This window comes from Phascolarctos cinereus, unplaced genomic scaffold (genome assembly GCF_003287225.1).
Source record: "Phascolarctos cinereus isolate Bilbo 61053 unplaced genomic scaffold, phaCin_HiC Scaffold_2;HRSCAF=192, whole genome shotgun sequence".
Lineage (NCBI taxonomy): Eukaryota > Metazoa > Chordata > Mammalia > Diprotodontia > Phascolarctidae > Phascolarctos > Phascolarctos cinereus.
The window spans coordinates 368,544,213-368,561,878 of NW_027555625.1; the positions used below are offsets into that span (position 1 = coordinate 368,544,213).

Here is a 17,666-nt window from a genome sequence, read left to right on the forward strand (position 1 = left end):
TATCCTTGTCTTTGAGGTCATACTCAGAATTTTTACAGCTTTACAATCTTAATAGAATTTAGTGACTTGCCCAGGGTCACACAGCTAGTAAGTGTCTAAGGTCAAATTTGAACACAGAAAGATGAGTCTTTTTGATTCCAGGCCCAGCAACTCTATCCACTGTACTCCCTAGCTATCCCTGACACTAACGATAGTAGTAATAATGATATATTTTTATTTCAATGAATTCAAAGATCATTATTGATCATACAAGAATCATAGTATGTGAATAAGTGCTTTTAATTGATAAATTAAGATTTCATATCCCTAATTAACTAGAAATAGGACAAAGTTGACTAGTTTCATTAAGTGAGTTTTAGGACTGTAGGCTGAATTGTCATTGTACTCATTGCATCTTATTTGTCTTTACCTCTTCATAGGAGCTGCAAGATAGGCTCCCAGAAGGTCAGCATCTTTTTGAAAATCTTCTTCATCTCCAACTAAAGAAAGGAACTTCTGAGAACTTGGAGGATCTCCGCTACCGCTGGATGCTCTATAAATCTAAACTCAAGGACTCCAGCCATTTGCTAGAGGTAGGTGTCAAGGAATAAGAGCATTGTGGTGTCTAAGAATAAGCACTCATAGGTAGATAGAAAAAGTCACATATTCTACATTTCACTGTTCCTCAGTCAGGTAAGCTGAGAAAACCATGCTTTGAATTAAGTCTTCCCTGGTTATCCCTGCTCAAAGTAACTTTTGTCTTTACCAAATTCCAAGTATAGTATATCCAAATGTACATCTCATTTGACGTTTAGTCATTCAGTCGTGTCCAACTCTTTGTGACCCTCTGGGCCATAGCACACCAATGTTGGAGTGGTTTGCCATTTCCTTCTCCCACGGAATAAGGCAAACAGAAGTTAAGTGACTTGCCCAGGGTCACACAGCTATTAAGTGTTTGAGGCCAGATTCGAACTCAGGTCTTCCTGAGTCCAGGCCCAGCACTATCCACCAAACTGTATAGCTCCCTATACATCATCTCATTTGATATTTAGCATGTATTTTCTTGTGTTGTTACTTCTTTTCTCACACACGTATATTTTCTCTCCACAATTGTAAACTTGTCAAAAACAAGCACCCCCTCTATGTTTCCCTTACAGGACCCTGCTCAACAAATATTTGTTGAACTGATTAGTTCAGTACAAAGAAAGTTAGGTTGAGAATAAGGAGACCTGAGTTCTAGGCCTAGTTCTCCACTAACTAAATGTATCAACTAAATTAAATCAGTTTTCTAATCTGTAAAATTAGAGATTGGACTAGAAGATATTGAAGAACCTTAAGGTTCAACGGTTTACATTCTGACTTCATTTTAGTTCATTCTTTGCCTGGCCTTCCTTTATACCAAGAGTGTTGTGAGTTCGGCCACGAGGTGTCAGTAGAATCAAAGCTATGCATGATGAGGCAACTGTGCCTTGGATTTACGTTATTAGGAAACAAGACCCACGGGGTTGTGCTCCTGATGTGTGTTAAAAAGCTCATTAAATCAAATTACCTGCTAGCTCAGGCTGTCCAGATGACCAGAATTTTTAAGGAAACATTCTCCCAGCAAAATGAATATTCCATTGTAGGCTCTGTTGGGATTTTGAATTTACTTACTTTTCTTTTTTCTTCTTTCCCCACCTCCCTTTACACCTCCCTTCCTCCCCTCCCTTAACAAACCAACAGGCTCACAGTCCTCTTGGGAAGCCAATGGGATTCAGAAAGGTATGGTACTTTCCTGCTACTCACTTCAATAGTACTGCCTGTAATGGTTCCATGTGGAACATCTGTTCTGAAATGTTTTCTTCTTTGACTTTCTTGAAGATTTTTTTAAAAAGCCTTTTTTGAGCTGTATTATAAAAACAAATCTATAAGGGTAGGTTGGTAGGAGTTTACCCACATGGGATTTCAACGTGGTCTCCAATGAAGGGTTTAAATGTTTTCACTGATATGTTTTGTTTATACATTCCTTGACCCTCCGAGAAAGCCATCCCCTGTGATAAAATATAGGAAAGATAAGGAGGGGAAAAAGCAGGTCAGTTAAGACTAACAATCAACCAGTTCTGATAGTGTATGCAATGTTTTATACCCATAGTTGCTCACATTTGCAAAAAGGGGAAATACAATAATAATAATAACAGCAACAACTAATATTTTTATATTGCCTATTACGTGCCAGGCACTGTGCTAACTGCTTTACAAATATTATCTTATTTGATCCTCACAATGCCCTTGGGAGGATGGGTGCCATTACTATCCCCATTTTACAGCTGAAGAAACAGAAGCAAACAGCGGTGAGGTGACTTGCCCAGAGTCACACAGCTAGGAAGTGTCTGAGTCTGGATTTGAATTCAAGTCTTCTTAATTCCAGGCCTTGCACTCTATCTACTGTACCACATGACTGCCTGTATTGTATGCCACAATTTGTTTAGTCATTCACCAATTGATGTCTGTCTTTAATGTCAACAGTGCCTATAAAAAAAAAAATAGCTGGGACCTTGTATCTTCTCTCTACATAGATAGCCTGATATAAGAGAAAGAACCCTGAAATGGAAATTGGTAGACATAGATTATAGTCCTTGTCCTGACTCTCATTAGCTTTGAGATTTTGAGTAAGTCAACTCCCTTGTCTGGGCCTCAATTTACTAATCTAATCTCTCAGGTCCATTTCAGTTCTAATAGCTTATGAATCTAAGACTAGGTCTGACACTCTATGGTTCTATGATTCCAAGGTCTGTTTCAATTCCAATTTTCTATGTCCCTTAGGAACAAATGGTTTACAGTAAGTGTTAGCATAGAAATAAGTTCTCTGGTTTCCCCATAAACCTGGATAAAACTATAATGAAGTTGATATGAATAAACAAATGAGTAAAAATCTCAAGAAGTACATGAAAAAAAACTGATGAGGTGATTTTGCTCTCTAAGACTAATGCATATTTCAAAGTAATTATCAAAATTATATGTTACTATGGCAGTGTGAAGGGAATCAGGAAAGGAACTGAAATGTAATCAAATACATTCGGAAGGTTAGTATTTAATAAAAACCTTAGATAATAAATATAATAAACCATAGATAATAAAAGTCTGAGGAATAGGATTTATTACTTGACCAAAATACTGGGAGAATTAGTTAGCAATTTGGCAGGAAATGAATTTTGACCCACACCATATACCCCAGAGAATTCTAGCTGGGCAAAAAACTTAAATAATGACAAAAACAACTATAAAGAAAACAGAAGACATGGAATAATATATTTATCTAGAATGTAATGGGGAGCTGACTTTTTCTATTAAATAAATAGAATGAATTATTAGGGATAATATAAATGTGCTTGAACAAGCTAAAATAAAAGTTTTAATACAACAAAAAATCATATTGTGAAAACAAAGGAACATATTGGGGAAATACTTATGGTATCTATTACAGATTAAAAACCTGACATCTAAAATATTTATGGCAATACTGAAAATTTGCAAAGGCAATTTCTAGTTCCTAGTGGATAAATGGTCAAGTGCTACAAAGACATGATTTTTAAAAGAGGAAATACAAATTGTGATTAATCATGTGTAAAAATGCTTACTGATTTACAAAAATGTAAAAATATAAACAATAAATTTAATAATAAATAATAATTAACAATGTAATAAATATAATAATATGTGATAATGATAGCAATAAATAATAAATTAACAAAAATAACCTCACACTCATCAAATTGGAGAAAATAATTTAAAGCAATGAAACACATTGTTGGTAGGGTTGTAGAGAAACAGCTATATTCAACCATTCGTGGTAGAACTGCAAATTGTTGAAATCTTTTTGGAGAGCAATGTGGCTGTAAAGTTACATAAATAATCATCTCTGAAGACATAATAGATTTAATTATTGTCAATATCCTGCACAGAAAATTTTATTTTAATGTATTAAAGTACTTCTTTCAAATAGAAACAATAAAAGCTATCTGTCCAAAGATTTTTATAGTGTTATTTACAATTGCAAGTACTTGGAAGCAACCCAGATTTGTTGTTGTTTTGCAGGACCTTTGATTCTGTTGATAGTAGAACTTCCAGGATGTAAACTCCCTCTACCAATGCAGATCAGTGACTGTTCTGCAACTTGTTGTCTTAGAGAGTTTCCTGGGGCCCCTGAGAGGTTCAGTAACTCACTTGCCCCGGATCAGCCAGCCGATATGTGATAGAGGCTGAGTTGGAATTTAGGTCTCCTGACTCCAAGGTTGGATCTCTGTCCGCCAAACCATACTGCCAATAACAAGAGTATTATAAGGTCAAATAAATTGTGGTATGAAACTGTAATGCAATTAAGCTAATAATAGTCAACATTTATATAGAGCTTTAAAATCAGCAAGTATGAGAAAAACAAAGATATCTGGAAAGATATTAATGGAATTATAGAAAGGGAAAATATTCAATATGACCACGTAAAAGGAAAAATTAATGAAAAGGAGTAGACAAAGAATCTTGATGGAGACTTATTCATAACTAAAAAGTGACATTTTATATATTGAAATTCATTTACTTAAATGTAAAAATAATTATAAATTTAATTTGTTATATTTATATTTGATATTAAATTTTATACTTATATTTGAAAGGATTTAAAGAAAAGATTCTTTAAACAAAGAAAGAAGCTTGCTACGTTGTTTTAGGGTAGTACCACGTCTGTTATTCCCAAAGTAGTAGAACCTCTTGAGTTCTACCCTATGATATTCTCATTCCTCTAGTTAGAATGATCACAGACGTTCAAAAGGGGAAAAAATGTGCCTAGCGGATTTGGGAAAGAAGGAGAGGGTTTTTCTAGATCTCACTCTGAATTCTCATCCAAATGCAGATTTCTACCGATTCATTCTCACAGCTGAGGAAGACAGCTTTCTAGGAGGTTGTGGGGAACTGATCCCCATAGTCTTCAGAAAGAGAAGAAAATCCATTAGACATCAAGACTAATTACTTATGACTCTCATAACGTACATTCATGGGAATGCATGCAGTATGGACCATATTCATACTGTTATTCTAATGGTCTATTATTTAACAAGAACTATTTTAAAAACAAGTTAACAGTTTATTCTGCCCCTTATGGCCACAAGAGGGAGTTGAGAGGCTGTTTATTAAAGAGAAAAAAGCATTGAACTTAATTATAGTCAGAAGATTCCAGATTCTCATCCCAACTGAACCACTCACTAGCTTTGTGACTTGGGTCAGCTTATTTCACCTCTCTAAGCCTCAGTTTCCTCATCTATAAAATGGGAACCGTAATACTTATACTTCACATAAGTATTATGATGGAAGTGTTGTATAAATGTGATGAATTCAATAAATATGATAAGGGTAGATCTAGAAGGGGCAACTTTTTCACAGAAGGGTTGAGGAGAGGAAAATGAATTGTTGGGTCCCTAATGTGGCTGTGACCTGTGCCAGCAGTTATGCAAATACTAGGGCATAGGGAGGAATAGTCCCTTCCTGAGGAAGAAGAATGAAGTCTGAATCAAGATCCAAACAAGCTTAAACCATAAGGCCCAGCTGGGTTGGTGCCATGATTTCTTCAGCATACCACAATATAAGAAAGTAAGAGAGAAGTAAGAAATAAGTTGAAAGTGAATGCCATGATGCTAACTACATGCCTCACTCAGCTTCTTTCTCCAAACATTTGGTCTTTTATACATTTCCTGCTGACATTTATGTGTTATTATGGTCACAAGACACACCTTTCAAATTCCTGACTCAGGCAGGACAGTATGGCCATACACCTAGAGAGGAACCAGGGTTCCTATGCAGGCCAATCAATCTCTTCTAGGGTTGTTTGAATCTGCAAAACTGTATTCTGAAAACTTGTCCACTTATTTTTTTTAATCTGATTTTGTTTGTTTTTTATTAGTTTAATGAAGACAAGGTTGGTATTTTTCCAAAGGAATATTTTTTTTTCTACAAAAACTAAGGAAGAAAGCCTATACATTGACTAAATTTGAGACAGGAATCAGTGAATTCCTAGAATCATGAAAGAGATGGAAGATGTGATTACTTAGCTGTTGTCTGTCATCCATTAAAGATCATGGTGAATGAAAGTGAAGTCATAGGAACTGAGAAGGTCCAGTGTCCCAATTTTCCAAAAAAGAGAGGGAATGGTGTCTATAAGCAATAAATCAAGGAGCTTAACTTTGATTCTTGGTAGAATTCTAGAATACAGTATTAAAAAGATGGTTTATGAATGCTTAGTAGTCATTACTAAAAGCAGAGAAGATTTAAGGAAGACTTGAAGGGCTATTGTCTGGAACAGGGATTCAGTTTATTCTGCTTGACCCCAGAAAACAGAACTAAGAGCAACAGGGAGGTAGATTTTAAGCTTGATATAAGAAAGGCTTTCTAATAAATAGAGCCACAAAAAGTGTAATGATCTAACATAACAGGTGATGAGATTCCTTTCATTGGAGTTCTTCATCAGAGATTGACTGACCACTTATTAGACATATTATAATATTTGGTACAATACTAGTTGAACTAGAAGTCTTCTGTAAACTCTTTCAGCTCTTAGGTGTTAAAATTCTGGAAGCATTGGACTAGTGGTCCAGGCACCTGGATTCTAGCCTTGTTTCTATTTATACTCTTATTCATTGTGTAAATTTTAAAAAGTCACTTCATTTTCCTGGTGAAAGAATAAATGAAAATGAATGAAAAAGCATTTATGAAGTGTTTACTATGTGCCAAGTGCTAGGGATACAAATAGGAAAAAAAAAACAAAAGATTACCTGCTTTCAGGGAGCTTAGCTTCTAATTGGGAGAGATTGTATAAAAAAGAATTCAGCTGGAGGGAGACATCTTATCTACGTTGAATTAATTGATCTCTGAAAACCTTTCCAACTTAAACATTGTATGGATGTTCATGAAAGCTCTTTCAATATCTCCCAGCTCTCATATTAAGAGATGTATGTGCTTATACAGATGTCTAAAGATTACTTCCATCTCTGAGGTTCTGTGGTTATGAGAGTAGAGTCATTATCTAGCTCAGCTAAGTAATCTATAATTAGAATAATCTTGACAGCTATTCAACTCTATTTTGCAGCTATTCATCTCTATTTGGGGAGGGGGCTCTGTTACACTGTTCATTCATAGATTAAGATTTTGAGAGAATTCTTCAGTTGCTAAGATGTATTCAGTTCCCTGAGATCATACAGATTGTTGTCTTCAGGTGACTGTTCTAAAGTTCTTTCTTGCCAAGTGTCCAAGTACTCTAGCAAGTCCCCAAATAATTCACAAATTATCATTTGTGAGCACTCTGTACTTAAGAACTGTTACTGAATTAATCTAACACAGAGATACTCAGGTCATGCATAGTGTTTACAAACTGCCTTCCTTAAAATAACCCTGTGTGTGGTGAGTAATAGAGCAATTATGACAGGTTTAGAGTTAAGAAACGTTGAGGTCATTTAGGTTAAGCTCATTTTACAGATGAGGAAACTGAGGGAAGTTAAGTGACTTACTCATGGTCACAAAGGTAATGTCACAGATGGGATTAAGAATTCCAGAGTTAGCAATTGTCTAAGCCCCTATTCCAGCCTGGGCCTCTACTCCAACTTCAAGGCTGCCTCTGAATCTGAAGGGGTGACCAAGGCACCATCCGTATCATCCACATTAGTCCATTTTTATCCTATAAGCTTTACCAATAATAATAATTCACATTTATATAGAGAGCTATACATTCATCACCTCATTTGATCTTCACAAAAAACCTATTATTGTTATACATATAAAGTGAAGCTCAGATAGGTTAAGGGATTTGTCCAAGGTTGTCCTACTAATTTAAGGATTCCTGCTTGTACTCTTTCTAGTTGTGTCCCAGAGGGATCCATTCTCTTAGCCCCTGTGTGAATACACATGGCAGTCAACATCCAAAGGCTTTCCTTTAAATCCTGAGAGCAATATAAGACTTGTTGTGGAGGGTGGCTTTCAAATCTTCCTGAGGAGATCAGTTGTTTATAATTATACCCAACTCCTCATTTTGTAGTTGATGCTAGGCAAGAGGAATGATTTGCCTAAGGTCAAGGATGGGCAGGGGAAGGAGGGACAGGGTACACAGATGATGGAAGCAAGACAAAGATAGTGAATGAGAGGAGAGCAGTTATAAGCTGATCAGGTTAGGGTCCTATTAGAATCATGAAACATCATTTCAGGAAGGAACATTAGAGATCATCTAATCCAACAGCTCAACCTGCTGAAGTCCAGGTCGGGGTCCCACACTACCGTGCCTTCTTTGGCTCTGCCTTGTTTTTTTTCTTGGTTACCAGGCAGTGCTGTTCAGTGGAAAGAGCATAGATTTGATATCAGACAACCTAAGCTCAAATCCAGCCTTTGTCACTTCCTACCTATGTGACCTTGGACAAATCAGTCCCTAGTTTACTTTTCTGTAAAATTATGGGGTTAAACTAAATAGTCTTTGAAGTCCTAGATATGTGTGGCATAGGAGAAAGAATGTGCACTATAAAGACAGAGAATCTAAGTTCAAACCTTGCCTTTGGTATAACTCCATGTGTGGCCTTGGGGAAGTCACTTAACTTCCTTGTGTCTCCTCCTAGGGCTTCATTTTCCTCATCTATAAAACAAGAGAGGGGCAGCTAGGTGGCATAATGGATAGAGCGCCAGCCCTGCAGTCAGGAGGACCTGAGTTCAAATCTGGCCTCAGACACTTATTAGCTGTGTGACCCCGGGCAAGTCACTTAACCCCAATTGCCTTTAAAAAAAAAAAAAAGGAGAATGGAGCAGATAGCATCTGAGGGCCCTTCCAGCTCGAAGGCTATCATCTAATAATTGTAACCATCATCGTACTCTGCCTCCTCATTTTATCAAGAATACTGATTTTTTTAAAAAATAAAACTGTAATTTCCTCATTTTCTAACCCCATTAGCCTGTTAGGGCCAGGCCAAGATAGAAACGGAGCAAGTAGAGTTAAAGCTGTTTTGAGCTATTGTACACTAATTAAAGAAACCCTCGCCAGCTCCCATACAATTTAGAGATCCTGGCAGGTCTCCACAGGGACTCACGCTCTCATTTGATGCAAAGACATTGGTGGGGGGAAAATGTTCTGTTTCCAGACAATTTTATTGTATATGTTCCTAAGGTTTACATTTTTGTGAGCGTGTAGTTTGGCTTGGGGTGGTTTGGGTATGCCTGTGAGGTTTACATTTGCATAGTGTGTATAGTTTGCGTTTTGTTTGTACAGGGTAGTTTGTGTATGTTTGTTTACTGGGTGGCAGCAAATTCGATGCTATCTTCAAAGGCTGCATTCATTCTTGCCAACATATATGAATATATACATATATATGTCTATACATGTATATATGTGTATATACATATACACACATATATACACACATGTGTGTGTTTTGTGTGTGTGCACTAAAAAGCTGAGTTGTTTTTAATGAGCAGCCATTTATCAATTTTCCCCCTTAATTCTAACTCTCTTGATATGTCAACAAATTCAGTTTTATTGTTTACATGAACAAAATCAGTAGAACTTATTAAATGTTCAAGGTCATCAGTGTAATCAGTAGAAGCCAAAAAAATAACATAAAGAACACTGACATGATTTCATCACATTTAAAAGTCATGGTTGGGCCCTGAGTGGATCAAATTAATTCATTTACCCTCAGAAACAGACATCACATTACACAAGGTACATGTTTCATTTGTAATGATCATTATGGTGTTTAAGTCTAGACTACATTATAAATGAATGAAAAACAGTGATTAAACATTTAGAAGCTAGGTGGCAAAGTGGATAGAGGGCTTGGCCTGGAGTCATGAAGACCTGAGTTCAAATATAGCCTCAGATACTTCCTGGCTTTGTGATCCTGGGAAAGTCATTTAACCCTTGTTTGCCTCAGTTTCCTCACCTTTAAAATGGCAGTAATAATATTACCTATCTTCCAGAGTTGTTGTAAAGATCAAATAAGATAATCATCGTAAAGCACTTAGCACAAGGCCTGGCACATAGTAAGAGCTATATAAATATTAACTTTTATTACTATGCATGTGTCAGGCCATGTCCTAAGTGCTAGAAATGAAAATACAAGCAAGAAAGACAGAAAGGAAGATTCCAAGGTTCCAGCTGTAAAGGATAAGGAGGATGGACAGAGTATAGCTGCATGGTTTTGAAATGGCCAGTAAGTGATGTGGAGGCCTGGCTCTGGGCAAGGTAACATGAAAATTCGTGTATCACAAGTTCAGGGCCCCATATTACGTATGCTGTTTTGCAGGAGACAAGAGCAAAGCCCAGGGCTGTGTATTCTTGTCTGTGATTTTATGAGGTGCAGTCATGAACAATGGAGGGAAGGAGGAGCTATGTAGATAGTAACACACTCTGTCGATGGGAGCTGCTGTTTGCTGCTCTGTGGTTCCACTCAGAATCCCAGCGTTGCTGGGCTCCATCCATACCAACCACATCCCTCCTCTTGCTTGCCTTCCTTCCCCCTTCCTCAGCTGAAGCAGCCAGAGACCGTCTGGGCGGCTTGAGTGCTCACACAACTAGGTGAGAAGGGAATTCACTCACTTTATTCCTTCCAGTGAGATGGAGGATCACCAGGCTTTACCATGTGCCCTAATTCTATACCTAGCACTGTCCTCTGACCTACTAATGTAATTTAAGGATCTCTGGGCCTTGTCATCTGAGCCAGGTGAGCCCTCAGGACTTCCTGGCCTTTTTCTCTACCCTGTAGCAGAGCATTATTTTATGTGTTGCCCCCTCCAGTTAGATTGTGAGCTTCTTGAAGCAGGTACTGTCTTGGTGTTTCTTTGTATCCCAAGGCTTAGCATCTATTAAATGCTTAAAAAAATTTTTTTCAGGGGCAGCTAAGGTGGCACAGTGGTTAGAGCACCACTTCTAGAGTCAGAAGGACATGACCTGACCTAACCTTGACCTGGGTTCAAATCTGGCCTCAGACACTTGATACTTACTAGCTATGTGACCCTGGGCAAGTCACTTAACTCTGATTGCCTCGCCAAAAAAAAAATCATTCATTCTCTACTTTTCCATTGTGACTTCTGAAACTCCAGTTCTATTGTTCACAAACTACTCTTCACCTAGAAATACTTTGCATATATTCTGGATTTGCTCTGTGTGTGTGTGTGTGTGTGTGTGTGTGTGTGTGTGTGTGTGTGTGTCCATCTTTCCAGTAGAATATAAGCTCCTTGAAGGCAGGCACTGGTTTTGGGTTTTGGTTTTTTTTTTTTTTTGTCATTGTGGCCCTACCACTTAGCACACTGCCTGGCATAAGTTTGCATACTAGATGATTGTTGAATTGAATTAAATTATCATGAGGTTTTTGAAAGTAGTCGTTTCTAGTTACAACTTTTTGGGATAACTTTAGGGAAAATGTGGAGATGAATAAGATGTCAGATATTGCCAGTGACTGAGGGTGACATTTTCCATAACTCAGTATTTTCGACACTTCAAAGATCTGTGATTCTAGCTACTCTCTCTACCAATACACATTGTGACTTCTTTGTGACTTTATGGATGGTTTTCAGGAGCTGAAATTTTTATCACCCTATCACCAGACTCTTCAAATTTAAGCCAGGTTGGCCTTCAGCAAACATGCAAAGACTCCATAAGCTCTATATTCAAAGACTTTCCAGGCCAGTAGGAACTGCAAGAACTTGCCTTTGTCCTTTTTACATTTTTCCTTTTTTTAATTTATGGAATAAAACAAGCATTTCCTTTCTGCATTGTGTATTTACCTTCTTGAGGCAGGATAGCACAGAGGACTGAAAGCCAGACAGATCTGGGTTCAAGTCCTGTCTCTGTCTCTTAATTCTGAGACCCTGAGCAAGTCATTTAATTTCTCAGTACTCTAGGCTACTTTCTTTTTTTAAAAAACTTTTTACTAATTTATTTTGATTTATCAATAATCACTTCCATATGCTTTTGAGTTTAAAATTTTTCTCCCCCTTCCTCCTCACCATCCTTCCTAAGAAGGCACACAATCTGATATAGACTATACATTTATATTCTATTAAACATATGATGTTGTAAGTAAAAATTAGAACCAATAGGAGGAACCATCAGAAAGAGGAAACAAAACTCAACAGAAGAGGAAAAAAATAGCAATTCAACTTCATGGTTCTTTCTTTGGATGTGGATAGCATTTTCCATTACGAGGCCTTTGGATTCTAGACTGTTTTCTAAGAGTATCATGGATAGAACATTGGCCTTAGAATCAGAAAAACTTGAACTTGAAGCCTTCCTCAAACACTTAGGAGCTGAGTGACTCTAGGCAAGTCATTTCAACTCTTACAGTCTTAGTTTCCTCATCTGTAAAATGGGGTCGCTAACAGCGCATATCTCATAAAACTGTTATAAGGATCAAGTGAAAGAGTATTTATAAAGTGCTTTGCAAAACTTAAAGTATTATATAAATATTAGTCATAATTATTATAAATTGAAGAGAGGGTTCTGACCTGCATTGGTAGAGAGAATTTCTTCACCTGGGAGGGAGTTCTTTATACCAATGAAACCACAGGTCCAGTGCCTGTCCCTATGTTTATAATTACCATTTTTAAAAATGGTAATATGAATCTTGAAATTTTCATTAAATATAATTAACATTTATTGAGTGTCTGTTATGTGCAAAAACACTGTACAAGACACTAAGGGAAACAGGGAGAAGGCAACGTAGTAAAGAAAGAGAAAGGAACAAGTATTTAAGTACTTCCTATGTGCCAGACGCTGTGCTAAGCCTCATTTGAGCCTCACTCAACCTTGTGAAGTAGGTGCTATTATGTTCCGCATTTTACAGTTGAGGAAACCTAGGCCTAGAGAAGTTAAGTGACTTGCCCAGGATCACACACCTAGTAAGAATCTGAAGTCAGATTTACACCCAGGTCTTCCTGACTTCAGGCCCAGCATTCTCTCCACTGGCCCACCTAGAGACATGGACTTCTGAATCGAACAATACGGGTTGTTTCAAATTCTTCCTTCTTCACTTATTGGCTCTATGACCTTTGACGAGTATCTAAACCTTAATCTCCTGAGCCTCAGTTTCCTTCTCTGTGATGGTGGATATCATGGTGATCTCAGTCACTGTCACCAGCCTCACAGGGCTGTTGGTGGCTCAAATGAAATAATATATTTTTTAGAGCTTTGTAACTATAATGCATAATGGCAACATAAGCCACTTTTACTTCCAAAGTTTTTGGTTTCATTTTTCTGGGTTCTCCTTCCACTGGTGCAGATCTCAGCCCCTTTGTTGATGGTCCTTATGACTGACCTAAGGAATCATGGAATCAGAGAGCTAGAAGGAGAAGAGACCTCAGACTTCATTGAGTCCAACCCTCTGAGTTTACAGTTAGAGAAACTAAGGCCTAGGGAGGTTAAATAACATGTAGTAAATGCCAGTTGCTGAGCTAAAAAAATATCATCAGCTGCTCTCCGCCTTCCCCTCCTCTACCTTAGCTCACCAGTAGGCCTCAATTGCCAGGCTGGAATAGTTACTACCAGTGATATGCACCCTCTCTTGGCTGGATGCTTCCCTCTTCCTTTCCCCATTCTATTGGAGGTAATCCTGAATCAAACTTTGAAGCCACCACCCTCTTCCCAGCAGTCATTAGGGGGAGACCATCTGCCCTGACATTGCTTCATGAGGTCCTCACGACCTTTCTATTTGGTCTGCTGGCTTTCTTGCTCAGCCTTGAGTACCACCTTGCATTTTCATTTACTACAAAACTTCCATTTCCAGTTGTCCTGATCTATATCTTGCCACTGGACCCAGTAGTAACCACTCAATAAAGGCCATTAAGATATCTAGGGGAGAAGTGATGAGGGCCCAAACTAGTGTGATGGATGTGTTAGTGGAAAGAAGGGGATACACACACACACACACACACACACACACACACACACACACACACACACACACACACACACACATATATCTGAGAGATGTTGTGAAGCCCTTCTCCTGAAAATTCTATTTTCTTTGGTGTTTCAACTCAGCTTAGCTTCTTCATCTGCATAATAAAATCTGATGATCTCTTTCATGTTAGTGTTCCAGCCAATCTCCCTTGTACCACCAGTAATGAACACTCACTCTCTCCAGAATATCATATACAATTTTTCCTTTGATTTATTTTTTAAAAAACCAGTAATCTTATACTGTTTTGACTAGTCCTCCCTGGAATTTGAAGGGTTTTCCCTTCACTGCCTACAATATAGGGTGTCCCAAAAGTCTTAGTCTAGCTTTAAACAATCAAAACTTAATTAGCTTTAAGTTATTAAAACTTAAAGCTGCAGTACAACTTTTGGGATAGCCTGTATTTTTCTTTTACAATTCTACAATTTGTAGTTCTACAAATTTACTACAATACTTATTGATGATTCAGCTGATGGCTTTTTTTCAGCTAGTGTTCTTAGGTTCTTTCAATCTGTACTTTACCATCTGCTTTCAACACTTCCAAGCACTTTTTTTTTTGCATGGCTTATTGAAAAATGGTATTTAGGATTTGAGCCAGTCCCGTCAACATGTGAGCTATGGGAGGACAAGAGCAGCAGCAGGAAAATGTACAAAATGATAGGGTAGTGATTTTATCTTCAGCTTTTTTTCTGTATACATTACTTCATGGCAGATTCTTTTTAACTCTCTTCACATTATTTCTGAGTTTTCTTTGGCTGTCTACTTGTGTAATTAGATATGTATGTGGCAGGGGGGAGCTAAGAAACCTTTCACTCCTCCATCTTTACAATAATCCCCTCTCCTTAAAAAGAAAAGTGTGTAAAAAAGAAAAGTGATGTGTGTGTGTGTGTGTGTGTGTGTGAGAGAGATATCTCCCTTACTAGAATGTAAGGTTCTTAAAGGGAGCAGTCATGTCTTTGTACCAATTCCCTGAACAAGGTCAGTCAATATTTCATTCACTCAGTGACTTTTTTGCATAATTCTGAACTGGGTTTTGTTAGGTGGGGCAATATCCCCAAGAGACTGAGCACAGTGGAAATGCAAATCCTAGTATTATTGTTCCTTACCATAATCATTTTTAATCGTTATGTGGTAATATACCCAGAATAATTAGATAATACTTCCCAAACCTGTTGCAAATAGAGAGCACTATATTTTTCTTTCAAGTATGACTCTAGTAATCTAAAGTAAAGGCACTTACTTTGGGGATTGAAATGATCAAAGAAACTAGAACACACCTAGATTTCTTAACTAACTTGATTGGCTCCAAGGGTGAGGATGCAGGTGCTTAACCAGCATATTTTATGGCCTTGCTCTATAAGCCAAGGGTCTCAAAAACACAATGTGCCCAAACTAGAAAGGAACTTAGCTTCCTTGACTATATAATGTGGGGATGCAATGATCTTTAAGGTCTCACAGAGATTAAGAGGGCTCATGGTAATAAATAGATTGCTGGACTTGAAGTCAGGAAGACCTGGGTTTAAATCACATCTTTGACACTTAACCTAGCCCTATGACTCTGAGTAACTCATACACTTTCTCTTAGCCTCAGTTTTTCCATCTGTAAAAGAAGGGGGTTGGACTAAATGGCTTCTATATCTATGTTCTTATGATCCTAAAAGCTTTTCTAAGAGCTTATAATTATCAAGAGCTGGAACTTCAGTATGTTTTCTCCAAACAATAATTGGCTTGTTCATTCTGGACAAAGGGGGCAAAAAAGTAAAAAATATGACAACCCAAAATTGCTTGCAAAGATCCCTTTTCTAGCTCAGTCTCTAAAATACAATGAATGATATTCATAATTATAATCTGGATCCCAGCTAAGCAAGTGTATACTATAAATCAGATTGGTAGAGTGAGATTCAGGCACCCCACACCATTTGATATTAGTAGAGTCCAATTTTTAGACAAGAAGCTAATAAGAATTCACAAGCTCTGAAGTACTAAAATTACAAACTAAAGTTAAAAAGCGTCAGCCAACATCATGGACAATAAACTTGGAGATGACATGAAGCTAGGCAGAATAGCTTACATGCTATCTAAATTGAAATCTAAAACTAAAAACATCCTGACTGTCTAATGCACTGGACTGAATCTACTAAGATTGTATTTAATAAGGATAGACATAAAGTCATACATTAGGACACAAAGAGTCAGTATTACAAGTACAAGACGGGTGAGGCTTGATTAAAAAACAAGTGTTCTGAAAAAGATCTTGGGGTTTTAGTGGACTGCAAGCTCAAAGAGTTAACAATGTGATGTGGGATGATAGCCAAAAATGCTAATGAATTTAGCATTCATTATTAGTTGGGTTGAATTAAGAGAAGCATAGCTTCCAAGAATAAGGAGGTGGTGGTCCTCTTGTATTCTTCCCCAGTCCAACTACCTCTGGAGTATTGTGTTTAATTCTGGGTACCACAATTTCGGAAAGATAATAATAAGTTGGAGAGCTTCCAGTGGTAGGCAACCAGGACAAGGAAGGGACTTGAATGCTTTCAATACGAGGGTATGTTGAAAGGACTGGGATAGATTTAGAGCTGGAAATGCCTTACAGAGACCATGGAGCTCAACATCTCCATTTTGCAGATGATAATAATGATGATGATGATGATGATAGCTAACATTTCTATAGTGTTCAATATGTGCTAGGCATTGTGCTAAGCACTTTATAATTATTATACTCACAACACTGGTCTTACTGACTACAGGTTCAGTACTCTACTGCACCACCCAGCTGCCTGAGCAAACTGAGGTTCAGGGAAGGTGAGGATAAGTGACTTAACAAGGATGGACAGGGCCCTGATGCTGGAGTCAGGAAGAAGTGAATTCAGTCCAGCTTCAGGCATTTCATAGAGGTGTGACCCCGGGCAAGTCATTTAACCTTTGCTTGCCTCAGTTTCCCCATCTGTAAAATGGGGATGATGATAATACTAGCACCTACCTCACAGGGTTGTTGTAAGAATTAAATGAGGTAATAATTGTAAAGTACTTAGCGCAGTGCCAAGTACATAGAAAGTGCTATATAAATGTTAGCTATTTATTATTATTGTTGTTTTTGATGTTGTTGTTATTATTATAATATTACTACATAAGACTCCCTTCGTAAAACTTTGCCTGTTCGGAAATGAGGAAAGCTTTGTCAGCCTCTCCTTTTGTTTTTATTTTTTAAAGTCACTTTAAGTTGTATCGTCAGTTGTTGCTACCTTTACATGGGATGTAAGAAAAAAGATAAATTTAATGTGAACTGACTTAGGGTCTTTTTCTAATTAAACAAATATGATTTCTTCCAAAGTCTCATTTTGACTCTCGTTTCCACCCACTTTAGAACAGCTGGCTTTGATAGTGCAGGCAGCCTTCCTTTTTCCTGCAGTACTGTAGTGATTTTGGCATGGAAAAGGTGACAGGTTGCATTCACACACCCCTTGTGAGCTCATGTGAGTAACCTAATTCCATCGTTCCCTGGGTCTGCCTGAGCCCTGGGAAACGGTACCATCTTCATCTCAGCCAAATCCTGGATTGCTCAACCAATTCATAGGATCATAGGATTTAGAGCTGCCATGTAGTTTAAGGATCACCTAGGCTGGTGTTGGACAAGAAGAGGAAGAAGCCCAAAGAAGGAAAGTAACTTCTAAAACTACACAGAAATATCTAGGACTCAAGGTGTTCCATTAGACCATGTTGTCTCTCAGTTCTTTT

General features: G+C 37.7%; 1 protein-coding gene across 1 annotated transcript in view; it reads left to right on the top strand.

The window, feature by feature from the left end:
- SYNE3 (spectrin repeat containing nuclear envelope family member 3) overlaps positions 1-17,666 on the top strand; it is a 191,368-nt gene that overhangs the window by 152,183 nt on the left and 21,519 nt on the right. Inside the window, 2 exon segments of the mRNA XM_078150426.1 lie at positions 420-572; positions 1,702-1,740. Coding sequence (XP_078006552.1) covers positions 420-572; positions 1,702-1,740 — 192 coding nt within the window.